The 16,632-nt window shown below is 46.1% G+C and overlaps 6 protein-coding genes across 6 annotated transcripts; 3 read left to right on the forward strand and 3 right to left on the reverse strand.

Annotated features, from left to right (window-relative positions):
• Positions 1-3: 3 nt before the first annotated feature.
• Positions 4-2,401, reverse strand: N7483_005151 (uncharacterized protein; the record flags this gene model as incomplete). The annotated part of the gene is made up of 5 exons (XM_057088588.1): positions 4-209; positions 270-1,010; positions 1,073-1,259; positions 1,321-2,241; positions 2,294-2,401. 5 exons carry the CDS (start codon positions 2,399-2,401, stop codon positions 4-6), a joined length of 2,163 nt encoding a protein of 720 aa, XP_056948417.1.
• A 436-nt stretch (positions 2,402-2,837) lies between these two features.
• On the reverse strand, positions 2,838-4,275 carry N7483_005152 (thiolase family protein; the record flags this gene model as incomplete). Its single annotated transcript, XM_057088589.1, has 3 exons — positions 2,838-3,038; positions 3,115-4,059; positions 4,123-4,275. 3 exons carry the CDS (start codon positions 4,273-4,275, stop codon positions 2,838-2,840), a joined length of 1,299 nt encoding a protein of 432 aa, XP_056948418.1.
• Positions 4,276-4,692: 417 nt separating this feature from the next.
• On the forward strand, positions 4,693-5,526 carry ubc2 (E2 ubiquitin-conjugating protein RAD6; the record flags this gene model as incomplete). Its single annotated transcript, XM_057088590.1, has 4 exons — positions 4,693-4,734; positions 4,969-5,033; positions 5,087-5,311; positions 5,403-5,526. 4 exons carry the CDS (start codon positions 4,693-4,695, stop codon positions 5,524-5,526), a joined length of 456 nt encoding a protein of 151 aa, XP_056948419.1.
• An 850-nt stretch (positions 5,527-6,376) lies between these two features.
• N7483_005154 (putative kinesin family protein (KinA)) lies at positions 6,377-9,399 on the forward strand (the record flags this gene model as incomplete). The annotated part of the gene is made up of 5 exons (XM_057088591.1): positions 6,377-6,381; positions 6,436-6,461; positions 6,521-6,615; positions 6,672-9,097; positions 9,165-9,399. The coding sequence occupies 5 exons, from the start codon at positions 6,377-6,379 to the stop codon at positions 9,397-9,399; spliced, it is 2,787 nt and encodes a 928-aa protein (XP_056948420.1).
• A 1,738-nt stretch (positions 9,400-11,137) lies between these two features.
• N7483_005155 (uncharacterized protein) lies at positions 11,138-14,149 on the forward strand (the record flags this gene model as incomplete). The annotated part of the gene is made up of 1 exon (XM_057088592.1): positions 11,138-14,149. One exon carries the CDS (start codon positions 11,138-11,140, stop codon positions 14,147-14,149), a length of 3,012 nt encoding a protein of 1,003 aa, XP_056948421.1.
• A 241-nt stretch (positions 14,150-14,390) lies between these two features.
• Positions 14,391-16,256, reverse strand: N7483_005156 (cytochrome P450; the record flags this gene model as incomplete). The annotated part of the gene is made up of 4 exons (XM_057088593.1): positions 14,391-14,519; positions 14,594-15,595; positions 15,710-15,906; positions 16,019-16,256. The coding sequence occupies 4 exons, from the start codon at positions 16,254-16,256 to the stop codon at positions 14,391-14,393; spliced, it is 1,566 nt and encodes a 521-aa protein (XP_056948422.1).
• Positions 16,257-16,632: the final 376 nt, after the last annotated feature.

The following is a 16,632-nucleotide window of genomic DNA, read 5'->3' on the forward strand; positions in this document are numbered from 1 at the left end:
CCATTAACGGTCCTGGATGATAGCCTGGAATTTCTTATCGCAGTAAATGCACGTATCAAATGTGTCGAAGAGGTGCATGAATACTGGGTCAACATGGCCATCTCGAACACGAGTAAGAATGTCTTCGTCGAAGTACTCAGCTTGGCAAATTGAGCAGTATTTTGATACACCAGGCTCTTGAATTGCCTGGAAGCTGAGCCCACAGCGCACTATAAATCAAGGAAATAAGCATCAAACCAAAGTTGAAAGTACAATTTAAGAACACATACCAAAAAGATGACCGTTCTGACACTGTACCTCCCTGGGTGAATCCCATATAAGACCAGCATCGCAAACCTCACACCGCTCAAACAAATAGCTGCCTGGTCCATTCAAGTGATCATTTGACTTAGCAGATATCATTGGAGAACCATTGGCACATTTTGAGATTTCTTCACTCAGATCAGCGCCTGTCTTTTCTGCCAATCGCTCCAGCCATTCTCGTGCTTGATGTCGGACTTGTTCCGTTTGTTCATCCGTAACAGCACAGCATGCGGCAGTGTAGATCATCTTGTAGTTTTCTTGGCTAAGCCCACCCTCCTGATCGATGGTAGAGAGTACTGATGTGATGACTTGGCCTCGTTTAACACGAGTAGAGTTTTGTCCGTCATCACCTACTGGTGGCATGAAAAAGGCGTGCATATCAGCAACTTCCCCTGTCGCTTCATCGATAAACCCAACGAAGGCTCCTTCAGCGGAGTTCATGCGATATTCAACCATATCAGTTGGGTGCATCGTGAAAACAATAGCAGTAAAGCCCTGATATGTAGCCAGCCCCCAAATGCGAGCGAGATTGTAGCCTCTCAGGTCACGATCTAAATCATATTCTTCACGATATCTTTGAACGAAGTCCATCCACTGTGGAACACGCCAGGTCTTGAAGTTCCCGGATTTATCAAGGTCGATAGCTGCTCCTAGGCCACCGACGGTGCCCATATGGAGAGTGCAGAGGTCGTCTTGGACATTTTGTGCTGTGAAGAAACCTGCGGGGATTAGTTGGACTCCACAGAAATTCTTTCATTTTATGACTGACTTGATACTGGCTCCATGTGCCGGGGGAACAGTTCCCCTTCTTCAGTTGGTAAAGATGAGCAAGGCCATTCCTGTATCTCGATACCAGCCCCTGCTGGTTCACTGCAATTGAGGGCGGAGGAGGGACATGTGATAGTGAGCAAACCACCGACAATACCGATTGAGAGTGTGATTTTCTCATATTTGCTCTACCATGATTGATCGCCATCAGCTAGATTATTCCACTTGTTGCGACTCTTCCTCACTTACCGCGTGCACCCATTTAAGTGGCCCTACTATTCGATTATGAGCCCACTTTTCAGACAATAAAGTCAATGGATGGTGTTTCAGATCGATTATTGCTTCGTATTGAGGCGTGACTTCGTGATCAGGATCTGTGTCCACCAAGGCAACTGTCGCTTGGATAAACCGTAGTTCCGTGCCATAAAGAACAGCAATCACCGAAGTCGCGGAAAATAGAGAGCCATTAGATGGCTCCTTCAGCGTTAGCCATGGACCGCAAGAAATTGAGGTGAGGCGTAGCTTTGATTTAAGTGCACTTTGGAGAAGAGACCCAGAACAAGCCATTGGAAACTGCTTCTCGGCACCATAAATCGAATGAGTAGCAAGCTTATTCACTATGTATGCTTTTGATGAATTATGCAGCCCAGTTGGACGATAGATTCGCAGGAAAACGACTTCATTGGAATCAGTTGTCGCAGCCATTAGCTGCACACCCCAGCGGTCTTCAGGGGTCCTTGACCTTGACCCAGGATTTTGGGATACCTGAGCAGGTGGGCACCATTGAAAGGAGCGAATGTTTGTTTTCTGTAGACCGGCTCCATGTAGCTTCTGTAAAGCTTCGGGGTTCGGATAAAGGGCATGGTTGATGATACAGACTCGAACCCACTCTCCATTAGCACCTACGGGCTCCCACAAGGAGAGAATCAAATTTGAGGTTAAGATGGCCAGGACGCTCCGTCGGTACCTAGCTAAGCCGGGTGGTGACCAGGCTAGCCCAATAACATTGCTTGGAGACTGTTCGACACCGACTGAGAAGTCATCCCGGTTTTGTGGGTGGACAGTCGGCCATTCAGTAAATGTGAAGAAATTGACCCGTAGAATGCGAGTGATGTGCCAGCCCTCGGATGCATTTTGTGCCGTGTTGTTCTGCGCCTTAGCTTTCCATGTCTTTAAAATTGTCAGTCATGGTAATTCTTGTTATTTGCAACTTGTGACACACCAGAATATGAACTTGATCACTGCCAGCCACGGCAAGCTCCCCATCCGGAGACCAGTCGGCAGCCCCAAAGCAGGAAGGAAAAAGAGACAACTCCACAGGTTTCGGCATTTCGATACGTCAGTTCTTTCCGTCCGATATCAAATCTTGGCTTCTTTCCTTATTCATCAGTCATATTGCGACGTAAGGAGAATTGAGAGATGAATGGAAAGTAAAGAGGATCGGGACGCGATGATTGTTATAGGTACCCGATTTGGACTAGCGTCATTCCAACCGTTTTTTTGTTTTTGATCTCAATGTTTACTCCTCCACTCTATCTATAGGATGTTCAGCACTCATAGTATTCAAATGTTATCTCAAATTTCATTCAGGTTAAAGTTTTCATTCACATGTGCAAGTTAGCAGGGATTTATTTTACTATACGGGTATCCACATATTCAAATCTTGGTTCAATTTCACATTCAGATGTTACTTGTATATTTACAGGCCTGGGGTACTGCTGGTAGTAGTATGAGAGGGTATCATTATTAGCATTAAATCGTGCTGTTTAATCCACACGATCCAGCTTTTGCACAACCATTGCAGAAGCTGCACCACCGCCGTTACAGATAGCAGCCACTCCATACTCACCAGGCTGTAACTGGTGGAGGAGTGTGACCAGAATACGGGATCCAGAGCTACCCAGAGCATGGCCCAGAGAAATGGCGCCACCCAGCATGTTGACGCTGGCATTCTCAAGTCCAAGAATCTGCACACAGTATAAGTCAGTGGCTGTAGTTTCATACTTATATTTCATCCGAATCAGGAGGCTAACTCCAACATACCTTTTCATTGGCTTTGATCACGGCAGCAAAGGCTTCATTAAACTCCCACACGGCGACCTGGTCCTTAGTAATACCAGCACGTTCCAAAGCGATCGGAACAGCCTTGGCCGGGGCCACAGGGAAGTCGACTGGGTCAATGGCTGCATCAGCTGTAGATACAATGCGAGCCAGGGCACGTCCACCAGCACCAAACTCGCGGGCCAATTCCCTATTAACAAGAACCAAAGCTGATGCACCGTCATTCATGGTAGATGCGTTTCCAGCAGTAACTGTTCCCGTGCCATCACGCAGGAAGGCAGGCTTCAGGGTCTTAAGCTTATCTGCGCGGAGGTTTTCGAAGCCCTCATCTCTCTCGACAACAATATCGCCTTTCTTGCTCTTGACAGTGACAGGAGCAATCTCTTCCGCAAACAGGTTCTCCTTCCATGCCTGCTGTGCTCGCTCATAGGACTGAATGGCATACTGATCTTGGTCTTCTCTTGAGACTTCATACTTCTTTGCTGTTTGCTCTGCGCAGATGCCCATGTGGAACTGGTTATACACATCCCACAAGCCATCCTTGATCAGACCATCCTCCAATTTGATTTCACCAAATGGAGGCAACTGACTTGAACGTGGCATATAGTATGGCACTCTGGTCATATTCTCCATGCCGCCTGCAACTTGTGCTTCGGCTAAACCAAGCTGAATATTCTGAGCTGCAAGAGCCACTGCCTTCAACCCCGATGCACAGACCTTGTTCACCGTCAGAGCTTCCACCGTGGAGGGCAGACCCGCGAAGATCGATGCCTGACGAGCAGGTGCTTGGCCAACGGATCCTTGTAGTACATTTCCCATATACACATCACTGATCTTTTCAATGGGAATATTTGACTTGCTCAAAGCTGATTTGATTGCAACGGCACCTAGTTCAGGAGCTGGGACGGAGGCGAATGATCCATTGAACTATGTAAAGGAAAACGTGTCAGCTAAATATCCCCATCAAAACCAGTTCCAATACTGTCTAACCTTAGCGGTAGGAGTACGGGAAGCACTCAAGATATAGGCATCCTGGATTTCCCTCAGCGTTGATCGGGCGGAGCTGAACTGCCTCTGGTTGCGAATTGCGGGGACGGCAACCCGCTTTGAAAGGCGGACAGACAGTCCTGTCGTGGGAATCATGGCTAGATGTGTAAAGAGAAAAGTTGATGAATAAGTCAGATGAAGAGACTAGAGAAGTATCTTAACTATATGGGGCCTCAAAGGTAGATCGATAAAATAAAAAAGAAGGATCCAATCCGTCTCAAGTAATACACCTGGAGAGGGATACACCTGTTCCCGCTGCCGCCTTTAACCGCCTGGACCGAGGCTGTTTTAGACCACGTGATATGACATAAGAGCAGATAACGGAAAAATAAGAATTGCCAAATAAAGATATATTCCCCATTAGTATACTTAATCCGAGTTTGTTCCCCTCCTCCCGCGTGCTTGGGGAACAAACTCATAGTCCGCCATCACCAAAGCTTCATTCTCACCTTCTCAACCCCACAATTTCCAGCTCTCTGTTGCATTTAACTCCATATCTGATTATCCGATATCATGTCGACTTCTGCCCGCCGTCGTCTCATGCGAGACTTTAAGGTTCGTTCTCAGCAGCTCTCTCGGTGGTCGGGTGATGTCAATAGGTGATTCAAATACATCTCTACTGGCGGTTGAACTCAGCATTGCGGTATTCTTTCTACTGAAGCTCTGTTTCAATTGTTCTTGATATGATCTCTCCTTATGACACTCCCTCACAAACCCCGAGTTACCCTATTACTTCTTTATCTCCAGTTAATGACGGCCCTTGCTAATTTATCTGCTTCTTGAATATAGCGCATGCAAACCGATCCTCCCGCTGGTGTTTCTGCCTCGCCCGTTGCTGACAATGTTATGACATGGTATGGATATATTATCGCAGTGAACGATGTTCATAGAGCTGATGATTTGCTAGGAATGCTGTCATTATTGGCCCCGCAGACACACCTTTTGAGGATGGTACCTTTCGCTTGGTGATGAACTTTGAGGAGCAATACCCCAACAAACCACCTGGTGTCAAATTTATTAGCCAGATGTTTCATCCCAATGTATATGGCACTGGTGAACTCTGCTTGGACATTCTTCAAAACCGCTGGAGCCCGACATACGATGTGGCGGCTATTTTGACCAGTATCCAGAGGTCAGTTGGCCACCCTCTCTATCTAACCCGGACCTTCAATTAATCTCCCAGAATGGATGATGATTAGCTGACTTGGTATCGATATTATTAGTCTACTCAACGACCCTAACACTTCCTCGCCTGCGAACGTTGAAGCCTCCAACCTTTACAAGGACAACCGCAAAGAATACATCAAGCGTGTTCGGGAGACCGTGGAGAAGAGTTGGGAGGACTAAAAGGTCTGCAGCTCCTTTTGGATTATGTTCTTTTCCCTCTTCTATCGTTCTTTTACCAGCTTTGGCCCCGCCAACCACGTTGATCCTTTATAAAAGCTTGTTCAACGTGGGGCCGAAGCAAGTCCCGGGATTGATATACCAAAGTGCAATATCGCCCTAGGGCCGTTTGATCAGCACAGCGTGGGGTTTAGGCGCCTGGTTTACATGATTTGCGTTGGTTTCGTTTAGCTTTTTATTTTCTGTCCGTCTCTCTTTCATTAATTATCAACCAATGATTCCTTCAAGTTGTTTCTCCCTCCCTGTTGTTATAATGCATCAGTCATTTCCTCCACTGTTTTATAGTTTTTTCTTTCCCTTTTTGCATGAGCCATTGAGAGTTGCACATATTCAATGAATTTATGTGGTATTATTTTGCATAGGCATGATAAATCCTTTCATTCTATGATATTTTGCTGTTTGTTGTGGAGTAAAAATCCACCTATATCGTAGTCCAAGATCAAAAGTCAATAAAAGCCCATATATTGACCGGTCACCGTGCTCATGGTCTGGGGCGGTCGGCGAGGAACCCAAACGGGCGAGTGTCAACAAATCCACATTCACACCTCTTTTCTATTTCCCACCCTCCTGAACCCGACCTGGTGTGCTGGGTTCTTTGTGTGCTGTGTTCTCATTTGTTTTTTTTTTTCTCGGTTTCTTTTGTTTGTGATTTGTCCGCGCTAGTGGAGGAACCCCTGACCCTGGACCCTCCAGGCAGAAAAACCCCCCGTGACATAACGCAAAGCCCCTCGACATAGGTCTGCCCCTCGCCGGGGTTCGTTTATTTCGTTGAAACTCTTGGTGAACTGCAAATATGGCGTGAGTCCTTCATCTTGATCTGGAGGAGGTGGGCATGTGACTAACTTGAAATAGGTCCGCGGGGTCGAACACCATTAAGGGTACATATAAAGTGGTTATCGGACGAAATGACCACCCAGCTAACGTTTGATGCGAATAGTGGTTGCCCGATTCCGTCCCCAGAACAAGGTTGAATTGAGCTCTGGTGGTACGCCGATCGTCGATTTTGAGAATGAGGAGTCATGCGCTGTCACTGTGGGTTGAGATCAATGGATAGGGCAAGTGGATGACATGCTAATTGAGATATAAAGTCCCGAGAGGGCACAGGGTCCTTTACCTTCGATCGAGTGTTCCCGATGGGCTCAGCGCAAGCCGATATCTTCGATTTCTCTATTCGACCAACTGTTGATGATATTCTAAATGGATATAACGGAACGGTTTTCGCATACGGTCAGACAGGTGCTGGAAAGTCGTACACCATGATGGGTTCTGATATTGATGATGATGAGGGAAAGGGTATCATTCCCCGTATCGTCGAACAAATCTTTGCCAGTATCCTCACCAGCCCGAGTAATATTGAGTACACTGTGAGGGTCAGCTATATGGAAATCTATATGGAGCGCATTCGCGATCTGTTGGTGCCGCATAATGACAATCTGCCGGTCCATGAAGAGAAGTCTCGCGGTGTCTATGTTAAGGGATTATTGGAAGTCTATGTGTCGAGTGTGCAGGAGGTTTACGAAGTGATGCGTCGAGGTGGAAACGCTCGAGCTGTGGCTGCGACCAACATGAACCAGGAATCATCTCGTTCTCACTCAATTTTCGTCATCACGGTCAGCCAGAAAAACGTCGAAACCGGATCAGCAAAGAGTGGTCAATTGTTTTTGGTCGATTTGGCTGGTAGTGAGAAGGTTGGAAAGACAGGAGCCAGCGGACAGACACTGGAAGAAGCGAAGAAGATCAACAAGAGTTTGAGTGCCCTTGGAATGGTTATCAACGCACTCACAGATGGCAAATCAACTCACATCCCATACCGCGACTCGAAACTTACTCGAATTTTGCAAGAGTCCCTCGGTGGTAACTCTCGCACAACCTTGATTATCAATTGTTCGCCTAGTAGTTATAACGACGCCGAAACAGTCTCTACTTTGAGATTCGGAGTGCGAGCCAAGGCAATCAAGAACAAGGCGAAGGTCAATGCCGAATTGAGTCCAGCGGAGCTGAAGCAACTTCTACGCAAGGCTCAGACACAAATGACTACATTTGAGACCTACATTTCAGCCTTGGAGAGTGAAGTCCATGTGTGGCGTGGCGGTGAGAATGTGCCAAAGGATCAATGGACCCCAGCCCGCGGTAATGAAGCTGTCAGTGCTGCAAGAGCTGAATTGCGTGCGCCTCGACCGGCTACCCCATCACGCTTACAAGAGACTGCTCGCTCTGAAACCCCTCGTCCAGACTCTCGCCTTGGAGACCGCTCAAGTACTCCCAGCCTGGTGTTGGAGAAAGACGAGCGCGAGGAGTTCCTTCGTCGCGAGAATGAGTTACAGGATCAACTTGCCGAGAAGGAAACGCATATCGCCAATTTCGAGCGTGGTTTGCGTGAGGCCCGAGAAGAGTTGAAGTCTATGAAGGAGAATGCTGGACGTTCGGGGAAGGATAACGACCGCCTGACCTCCGAAGTCAATGAATTGCGCATGCAACTCGAGAAGGTATCATATGAGGGCAAGGAAGCTGCTATCACCATGGATGGTCTCCGGGAGGCCAATTCTGAACTCACAGGTGAATTAGATGAGGTGAAGCAGCAACTCCTTGACGTTCGTATGAGAGCCAAGGAGACTACAGCGGCACTGGACGAAAAGGAGAAGAAAAAGGCTGAGAAGATGGCTAAGATGATGGCTGGATTCGACCTGGGAGGCGAGGTCTTCTCCGACAACGAGCGCAAGCTGCAGGATCTGATTCAACGTGTTGATGCTCTCCACGAGGTCAGCGCTGCTGGTGAAACAGTCGCGCCTGATGATATCCTTGAACTCCGTGCTAGTTTGTTGGAGACCCAAGGGTTCATTCGACAGGCTGAGTTGACTATGAACGACCGAGGTGACTTCAGCGAGCTGCAGGACAGCCGCCGGGTGGATCTGGAGAAGAAATTGAATGAGGTTCAACAGGAATACGAAGACCTTTTGACCCGAAACTTGGGTGAAGGTGACGTCGAAGAAATCCGCGACCGATTGGAGAAGTCTTTCATCAGTCGTAAGGAGACCGAGACTGCGGCCGTGGAGGAGCTCCGCAGCGAGATTGGTCGCAAGGACGAGGAGTTGACTAAGATGCGACAATCGCTTGTCGATACACAATCCCAGACTTCCTCCAACGGCGCTGCTAGCAAGACCTTGCACCAGCAAATTGCCGAATTTGATGCTATGAAGAAGTCTTTAATGCGTGATTTACAGAACCGCTGCGAGCGTGTGGTGGAACTGGAAATTTCCTTGGACGATGCTCGAGAACAATACAACAATGTTCTTCGGTCATCTAACAACCGCGCCCAGCAGAAGAAGATGGCATTCCTGGAACGCAACCTGGAGCAATTGACCCATGTTCAACGCCAGCTTGTGGAACAGAACAGCAGTCTGAAGAAGGAGGTGGCCATCGCAGAGCGCAAGTTGATTGCACGAAACGAGCGCATCACCAGTCTGGAGAACTTACTCCAGGAGAGTCAAGAGAAGTTGACTCAGGCCAATCACCGGTACGAGCTTCCCATTAACTTAGAACATGGATTATCCTATTATCATTATTGCTAACTGTCTATATAGATTCGAAGCTCAACTCACTGCTGTGAAGGAACGGTTGGAAGCCGCCAAACAAGGCTCTACACGCGGTCTCTCTTCTATGGACGGCACTGGAAGCTTCAGCTTTGGTGGTTCTCGTATCGCAAAGCCCCTTCGTGGAGGCGGTGGCTCAGATGGCCCACCAGCGAATGCCAACGTTGCAGGTGTGCAATCACAGGAGGCTTCCGGCAAACGCATGAGCTGGCTCTTCAATAAATGATTACATGACACTAAGCCGAAGCTAATCACCCAATATGATGATGTACCTCCACCTTGACGGATGTACTGTCCCTGGCTTTGGGTGAATTTAGAATTCGCAAAGGCTTGCCTTACGTTCTGCTACGAGTCGCATCTTTCTCTTTGTTCTGTTATCCTATTTTCTCTTGCTATTTCCACTCCCCTTTGAAGGTTCCCTCGCTCTTTGCCTTCTTGTTATGTCCGAATTTTTGTGACGTTGATTTTCGTCAGTTTCTTTCTTCTGTTCCCATTTCCTTTTTTTTCTTTTATCTTCCAGTACATTAGATCATGCCCTGCATGCCAGGGACTGGAGGCTCGTGGATCTTCCTGATACCCTTTGTACATCAAACTCAGATAGAATTCAGTGGAGCTGGTAAGTAGCCTTGGGCGAAGCTTGATGGATGCGGCTCCTGGAGTTCAAATGTTGCTAGATGACGTCATATATTCAAATGTTCAATGATAGTTTGAGAATTAAATTTCCACGCTACATACCGATCACACTACTAGTGCTCATAGTTGACATTACTGGAGGTGAATTCCATGGTTTTAATTTCATTGATTAGGTGCACTGACGGCCTGAGGCTTTGATGCCCAGTGGAGATGGACTCGAACCTTGGAATCCGTGGATCGTGATTGATACAACTAGGACGTTGCTCAAAGATTCCTTACTGCCCATTGTCGTTTCCATGACTTCTCAAGGCCACTCGTCCTTGTGTTCTTTAAATAACATTAAAGACTCGGCGTACGAGTATCTCCGTTTTATTGACCTTTGATCTTGCACATGTGGGGTTCATACCCAGTGTGTAATGACATGGAAACACCATACGTAAGATCTCAATATTGACAGAAGTCCACTCCCGGTTGAAAGTAAAGACTAAAGCAACGAGCTTAGAGTGACCATATGTTGCCTAACTCCATGCTATCATAGGACAGATGACATTCGGATAGGATTTCATTATATGACTTCCAAGCCCTGGAGGTTGGAGCAATAAGGCTTGCATATAGTGGGAGCCATATTTGGCAATGATGAACACATATCCAGAGAGACTCTGAATTTTAGGGGATTTCAGCATGCAATTTCACTCCACTGAGCTAGAAAAATTACTTTTGCATGTTAATACATAGACTAAGAGCGAATCTATCTCAAAACAAAGGATCTTGTTGGACAGTTCGTATGTAAAAGGAAGACCGAGGAGTTAGTGCCCAGGTTCCAATGTTGTTTTCTTTCAATCTTTTCAAATTCTTAGTACTCGGGAAATCCAGAACTAGATAGGCTGCATGTTTCCAAGGTTCGAGTTTGCTGGTGGCTGTTTCAAGTCCATCACGACTCGAAACTTGACCCCACTGGCAGATACCATTTGGTTCTTTTACGATTTTACTCCAACTCGAATCGAAATGTTTCCTCTCAACTATAAATATTCCCCAAAAGATTTTTCAAGCTGGCAGTTCTAACATAAGATTCAAGTTTCCCACGTTCAAGTTGATCTCTTGATATTTAAACAGCTTAAGTCGCTTCGAGCCTCTCTTGTCGACATTGTTTGCGATACTTCCAGACTTCAAGTTATATTAAACTTGAACTTTTTCTCTTGATGATCCACAGTCTTGATCGAGTCTTCCAAGCACTGTTATAAATTAATCCCACTACAACATTTGAATGAAGAAACCTTGCCGATCAACCTTGGAAACCTTAACGAGCCTTTAAAGCGCTCTAATCGTGGAAAATGGTTAACTTCGAGTACTCGGTCTCAGATGCAAAACTGCAATTATATCTCCAGACCACATATAAGGATCAGAATGTAAGTGATGCTCATATTGCGACGGCTATTGCAAGAATCAAAGGTGAGACAGACGACTGGGAGGAAGAGAGCATCGGCCCTATCGATTACGATAGACTTCTATTTGAAGTATGGGCTATAATGGTCGAAAAAGGAGCGCCTGGAATTATGGGAGTGGGCGAGAAACTAAGAGAGAAGGCCATTGAATTCCCAGACCCGAGATTGGAAGAGCTTACTAGAGTACTACCCTGGCTCTGGAAACAAGCTAGAGATGATTCTAGTATGTGCCTTGATAACTCTACTAGACCGGCTGTAGAGAGGTCACGGGCTTTGAAAAGAACGGCGATCACCCGCTTTATCACCGAGGAAGCTTTCAACTTCGATAATTTGTGCCGGGCTTTGGAGTTCGATATGGCGACGATACCCCATTTTTTCCCTACTGAACAAGATCTCGAAGACGAACGGAGCTTTAAGGCTGAAGCAATTTTCAAAGCCTACCATCGGCTCCGAAAAATCATGATGCATTTTGAGAAAGATATAGGACGTCGTTTCCAGAAAAGAAATGAACAAAAGCGTCGACGTATCATTCAAGATGCATGGAATGACAGCGTCATATCAGAGGAACCAAAAGAGCGTCGGTTTTTGCCTAAGGAGCACTTCCCAAGTTTCCGGGCTTTTAGTAGTGATGGACTTTGGGAAGGGAAACGGAAAATAGAACAAGATGAACTTTTTTATACTTGGATATTGCCAAGTTGTATCAATCTTCATGATCTAGCATCCAAAAATCCAGCTGTCTTGCAAATGCTTCTCCATTCTCGAAGCCATAATGCCCCGGATATCTTTTACTTTCACGATGTATCACAGATCAAATTTGAAGAAGGAGACTTTTTGGGAGCAGGCGGACCTCCTATGCCTTATGAGACCAATTTTGGCATGGAATTCTTCGGTCATAAAACGCCTGATAAATATGGGAGGCTGACCACAGTAGAAGACGTTCTCGTGAGTCGTCGGGGCCATTGCTGTTCTTTTGGTATGATTTTATTGGATGCACAACGTCGGTTGTATGAATTTCTACTATCAATTTGTCTGAAAATTACACAAAAAGACTTAGCGACTCTTGACGCCTTACCAGAGAATCCAGCAACGCCAGTTGAAGTAGATCCTGAGAGCACTGCGCATGGTCCAGACGATTTGCTTAGTTTTCGCTACCCCGGTCGATGGGAAGATATTGATGCTATGATTCCCGAGTTAAAGGCGAGACGAGATGCCGCCGTGTCTCACCTCAAGGCATTAAGAAACCAGCCAGATTATTTTGGATCTTACATGATTGAGGAATATAATCATGTACCAGAGCATTCAAGACTGCAGAAAGGAGGATTTGCACCGGAGCGAGACACCGAAGAGCTTTTGAAACGATCGGCTTTGATGGTAGTTAGCGATGCATTCGGCAAACTGATGTGCTGGGATAAACTTCACGTATTATTCATAGAATTGAAAAATGAGCTCAGGACATTCCAGATGAGCGGCATCGATAACATTTCCGTGGAGGATGGTTTACCAGATGAACTGCGCAAGTCAATTACCTTCTGTGACTCATTTTTAAGTTGTCACTTCACGTTATTCTATAGAGAACTGTCCCGTCTCGCGACTTGCGCCCCAAAATTTCGTCATTTAGCCTGGATTTACCCATTTACGGGGCATCATGTGGAGCCGGTGCTGCCTCGATATCCAGATTGGCGACCTGAAGGTGGTACGAAGTATGGAATTTGTTTCCGACGAGGGCATTTCGGAGAAGGAACTCCTACATCGAAAATTACAAAGGCTTTGTTCTGGAGTCTAAATCGATTCCAGCTAAATCGGTTTCAGACACAACCAGTGATAGAATTGGAGCGGGATCTGTTGACATCCGAGAACCAAGTCCTCAATGAGCACTTATCTCGGTATATTATGGAGGGTTTATCTGATCTTGCATTTGTCGCCGTATTGCAATTGCAGTTTACACGTTTCCATCCCTGGACTTTTTTCTATAAATGGGGATACGAACGTGATGAGTCGAACCCGCGCAGACTGAAGCCAAAACCAAGTCATCTAACGGCCAAGGGAAATCCTAAATCTGCGATCAGGAACGAAATACTGCTCATAGGTAAAACAATGAGCTCAGTTGCGCCACTAGCAGCATGCTGCGATGGTGCGGAATTTGATTATCCCATCCATCGATTTGCAGATCACAACAGCAAAGAGCTCACAGATACCCTTCAAACCGCCGAAAGGGCTTTGGACAACTTTTGGAATGAGCTGTGCAGTGAAGAACATAAAACCGTTATTGATCAAATAACTGGTGGTAATAGGCTCCCAATTCCTGGGTTCTGGCCAGAACTGGATGAAGATCAATTCCGTACTCCCGATTGGGTAGAGCCACAGGCCAAAAATGGCAGAAATGGCAGAAATGGCAGAAATGGCAGCAAGCGATCCCATGAGACAATGGAAGACCTTCCAATTCGCACCCGGACATCTCCAGATGAGCCTGCAGAGAAGAAGGTTAAGACAAAAACCCGAGGTGTGCCTTCCCGCCCCACAGAACAAGAGAATGAGCAGGAGGCCGAACCAGAAGAGGCAGAGCCCGTAATGATCACTTTGAAGACTCGAGAATATGATCTTCTGGAACTTCTTTTCTGGGTACCAAGCCGACCAGTTGGTGCACGGGAACTGAGATACACGGAATTTCTTCGTTTTATGACAGCTATAGGGTTCACAACTCCAGCTAATGGTATGTCAACTGGTTCCGCCGTGCGCTTTGATCCACCTGAAGAGCTCGCAAGACATGGAAGCATCGTAATTCATGCACCTCATCCTGAGATCTTCTACAGTTTTGGAACTGCTCGGAACATAGGGAACAGATTGAAGAATCATTATGGCTTGAGCAGAGAGAGTTTTAAACTTGATGAAAGGAACACTTGAACTTGGCTTAGAGCCCTGGAAAAACTTGGGAATTGGCAATTCTTGAGAAATATTGAATTTGTGAGCAATAATATTGATGTTTGATTTGTTTTCCTTTGTTTTCAAGTTTGTTCAATGCTTCGAGTTTGGAAGATTATATAGTACTAGATAGTTGCTGGTTCAAGTTTGAGTCATTATACACACATTCGCGTTCTTCAACTGATTCATGGTAAGAACTCGTACGTGGGGGTATTGATCTCTCTCAATGAGAATATGGTGCTCGCTCCATTACTTGTACCCACATATCCGAAATAGCGAAAAGCCCAAGCAAGTTCCGTATTTTCCAAGGATGCGTTGGGTTAATCAATGCCAAGTCAAAATGGCGCAGAAGCTAATAACAAGTATATGTCAGATCATTGCATTAAGAAAAAGCAGAAACAAATTGATGAAGACCCGATTACCAACCTCAAATATTGTCTTTCCAATTTCAATCTGAGCCACTGGCTTGCCTAGGCATTGAAAATTACCATATCCGAAAGAGAGGCCATTAATCCGAACCATCTCAACTAGTTTTTCTGGATCCGACTCAAGCCATCGCTCAGGACGGAAAACCTTTGCATCCGGGCCATATATCTTCTCACTATGGTGCATGGCGTACGCAGAATATCCAATGCAAACACCGCCAGGGAGAAACACGCTCTCACCATCGACAACGACTGTATCGCCATCCTTTGGCACATCTCGCGAGAAGATATTCGTAACAGGTGGCCAAATTCGCAGCGCCTCGCTGATGACGGCCTGAAGGTAAGGGAGCTTTTTAGCCTCGACTGCAGTAATCAATCCTTCACCTGCGCTGGGTGCGTGACCTTGGCGCACAGCATTGTCAATTTCATGTTGTAGCTTGAAGTACACGCGAGGATTTGTTAATATGTGAAGTAATGTGCCACGAATAGCACCAGCGCTAGTATCGGATCCTGCGATGATCTGTTCTAGCGCCTCACTTCTCAGGTCATCTCCTGCGATGCCGTGACGCATAAAGGAAGCTAACATATCCGACCGCCCTTCAATTGAACTTCCGGCGCGTTCGTCAACGATACGGAAACATGCGTTCATCATCTTACCGAAGCCGATTTTGTCCTTAGGTGAAGGCAAAATGAACTTGCCAATAAACGGGGCCTGGGAAACCCAGCTAAATCCCAGAGCAAGTGCAATATTTCCCATTGCTAATCCTTCCTCGCTTGATGCAAGATAGCTATCCACATCTTCATCACTTTTCAGCATCCCAAATTTCTTGCCAAGGCCGATGCTACTTATGACATCGAGAGTGAGGTATTGCACCTTTTTCGCGAGATCCATAGGGACGACTTGGCGATCAGACGACAGATATTTGGATCGAATAAGATTTATTAAGTCTTGGACTTGCTCATCGATGGATTCCTCAAGGTGCAGATTCTCTCTTCCAGAATACTTTGAAATAAACCATAGTCAGTATTCAGTTTCAATATAGCCTTCGAGATTAATAACGCCAAGCGCAATTAAACAAGACTTGATTCAAAGGATAAAAGACATGGTCATTATTACCCCTGGAGCCATCTGCTTTCGCCGCATCGCGTGTTTTTTGTTATCTGTCTGAGAGAAGACATTGTCTCTTCGGTACTCGATTCGTGTGGCTCTGTAGTACCAGTCCGAGCGCTTGTATCCTGGCTTGGTATTCACGTGCATCCAGATATCAGGCGAAGACGTGATGAGAATCTTAGGCGCGACGCGGGCGATTGGACCTAGCTCAGAAAGAAGAATTAGTTCGAGTCAGTCAGTTTGATGAAATGGGGAATTCGAAAAGCACAGAACGATTTGTCCATATATCTGGATATCATGGGCTCAAGCTCGCACCATATTTATTGCTGATCTCAGCGTACCACTCATGGCAATTTCCTCGAAGGAATGCTATGCTATGAGGCCAGTTTGAAATGCCGGTCCATTCAGGACCTTTGAACTGCTTCAATCTCGCATAATCTGCAGCTGTTTTGAAGATATAGACGGTCAAAAGACCAGCAAGAATGGTCAAAATCTTCCCAGAGATTGATGTGATTCCAAGGAACAGAGCAATAGAATGTATCTGATCCGACATGGAAGCAATAGGCGACTTCCGGTGCCTGCAGTGGTGTAAATTGAAGCTGAGACACACACTATTTTCGAAGAAAAATGGTTGGATATTGGAAAAATTTGGAAATGCCGTAGATACTGCAGTTAACCTATTGAGGAGATGAAACTTGAGTTCTCAGGTTGTAGCGGGGATAAGGGGGAATTTGTACCTAGGCCAGTGTATCGACCAGTGTATCTTGGCGATTAGAAAAACCTCCTACAACTAGGCCTCCTGGGTACATTCAAGTCTCTTTTTCACTGTCACAAAAGTACTTGCAGAAACTCTATGCATTTCAATCTCGTATGATAGGTCAATTCATAGAGAGTAATGAAATGCCCCACTAAGCCCATTCCAAGTGGCT

This window comes from Penicillium malachiteum (assembly GCF_028827825.1).
Source record: "Penicillium malachiteum strain IBT 17515 chromosome Unknown utg000002l:1.0-8849297.0:1.0-8852440.0, whole genome shotgun sequence".
Classification (NCBI taxonomy): domain Eukaryota; kingdom Fungi; phylum Ascomycota; class Eurotiomycetes; order Eurotiales; family Aspergillaceae; genus Penicillium; species Penicillium malachiteum.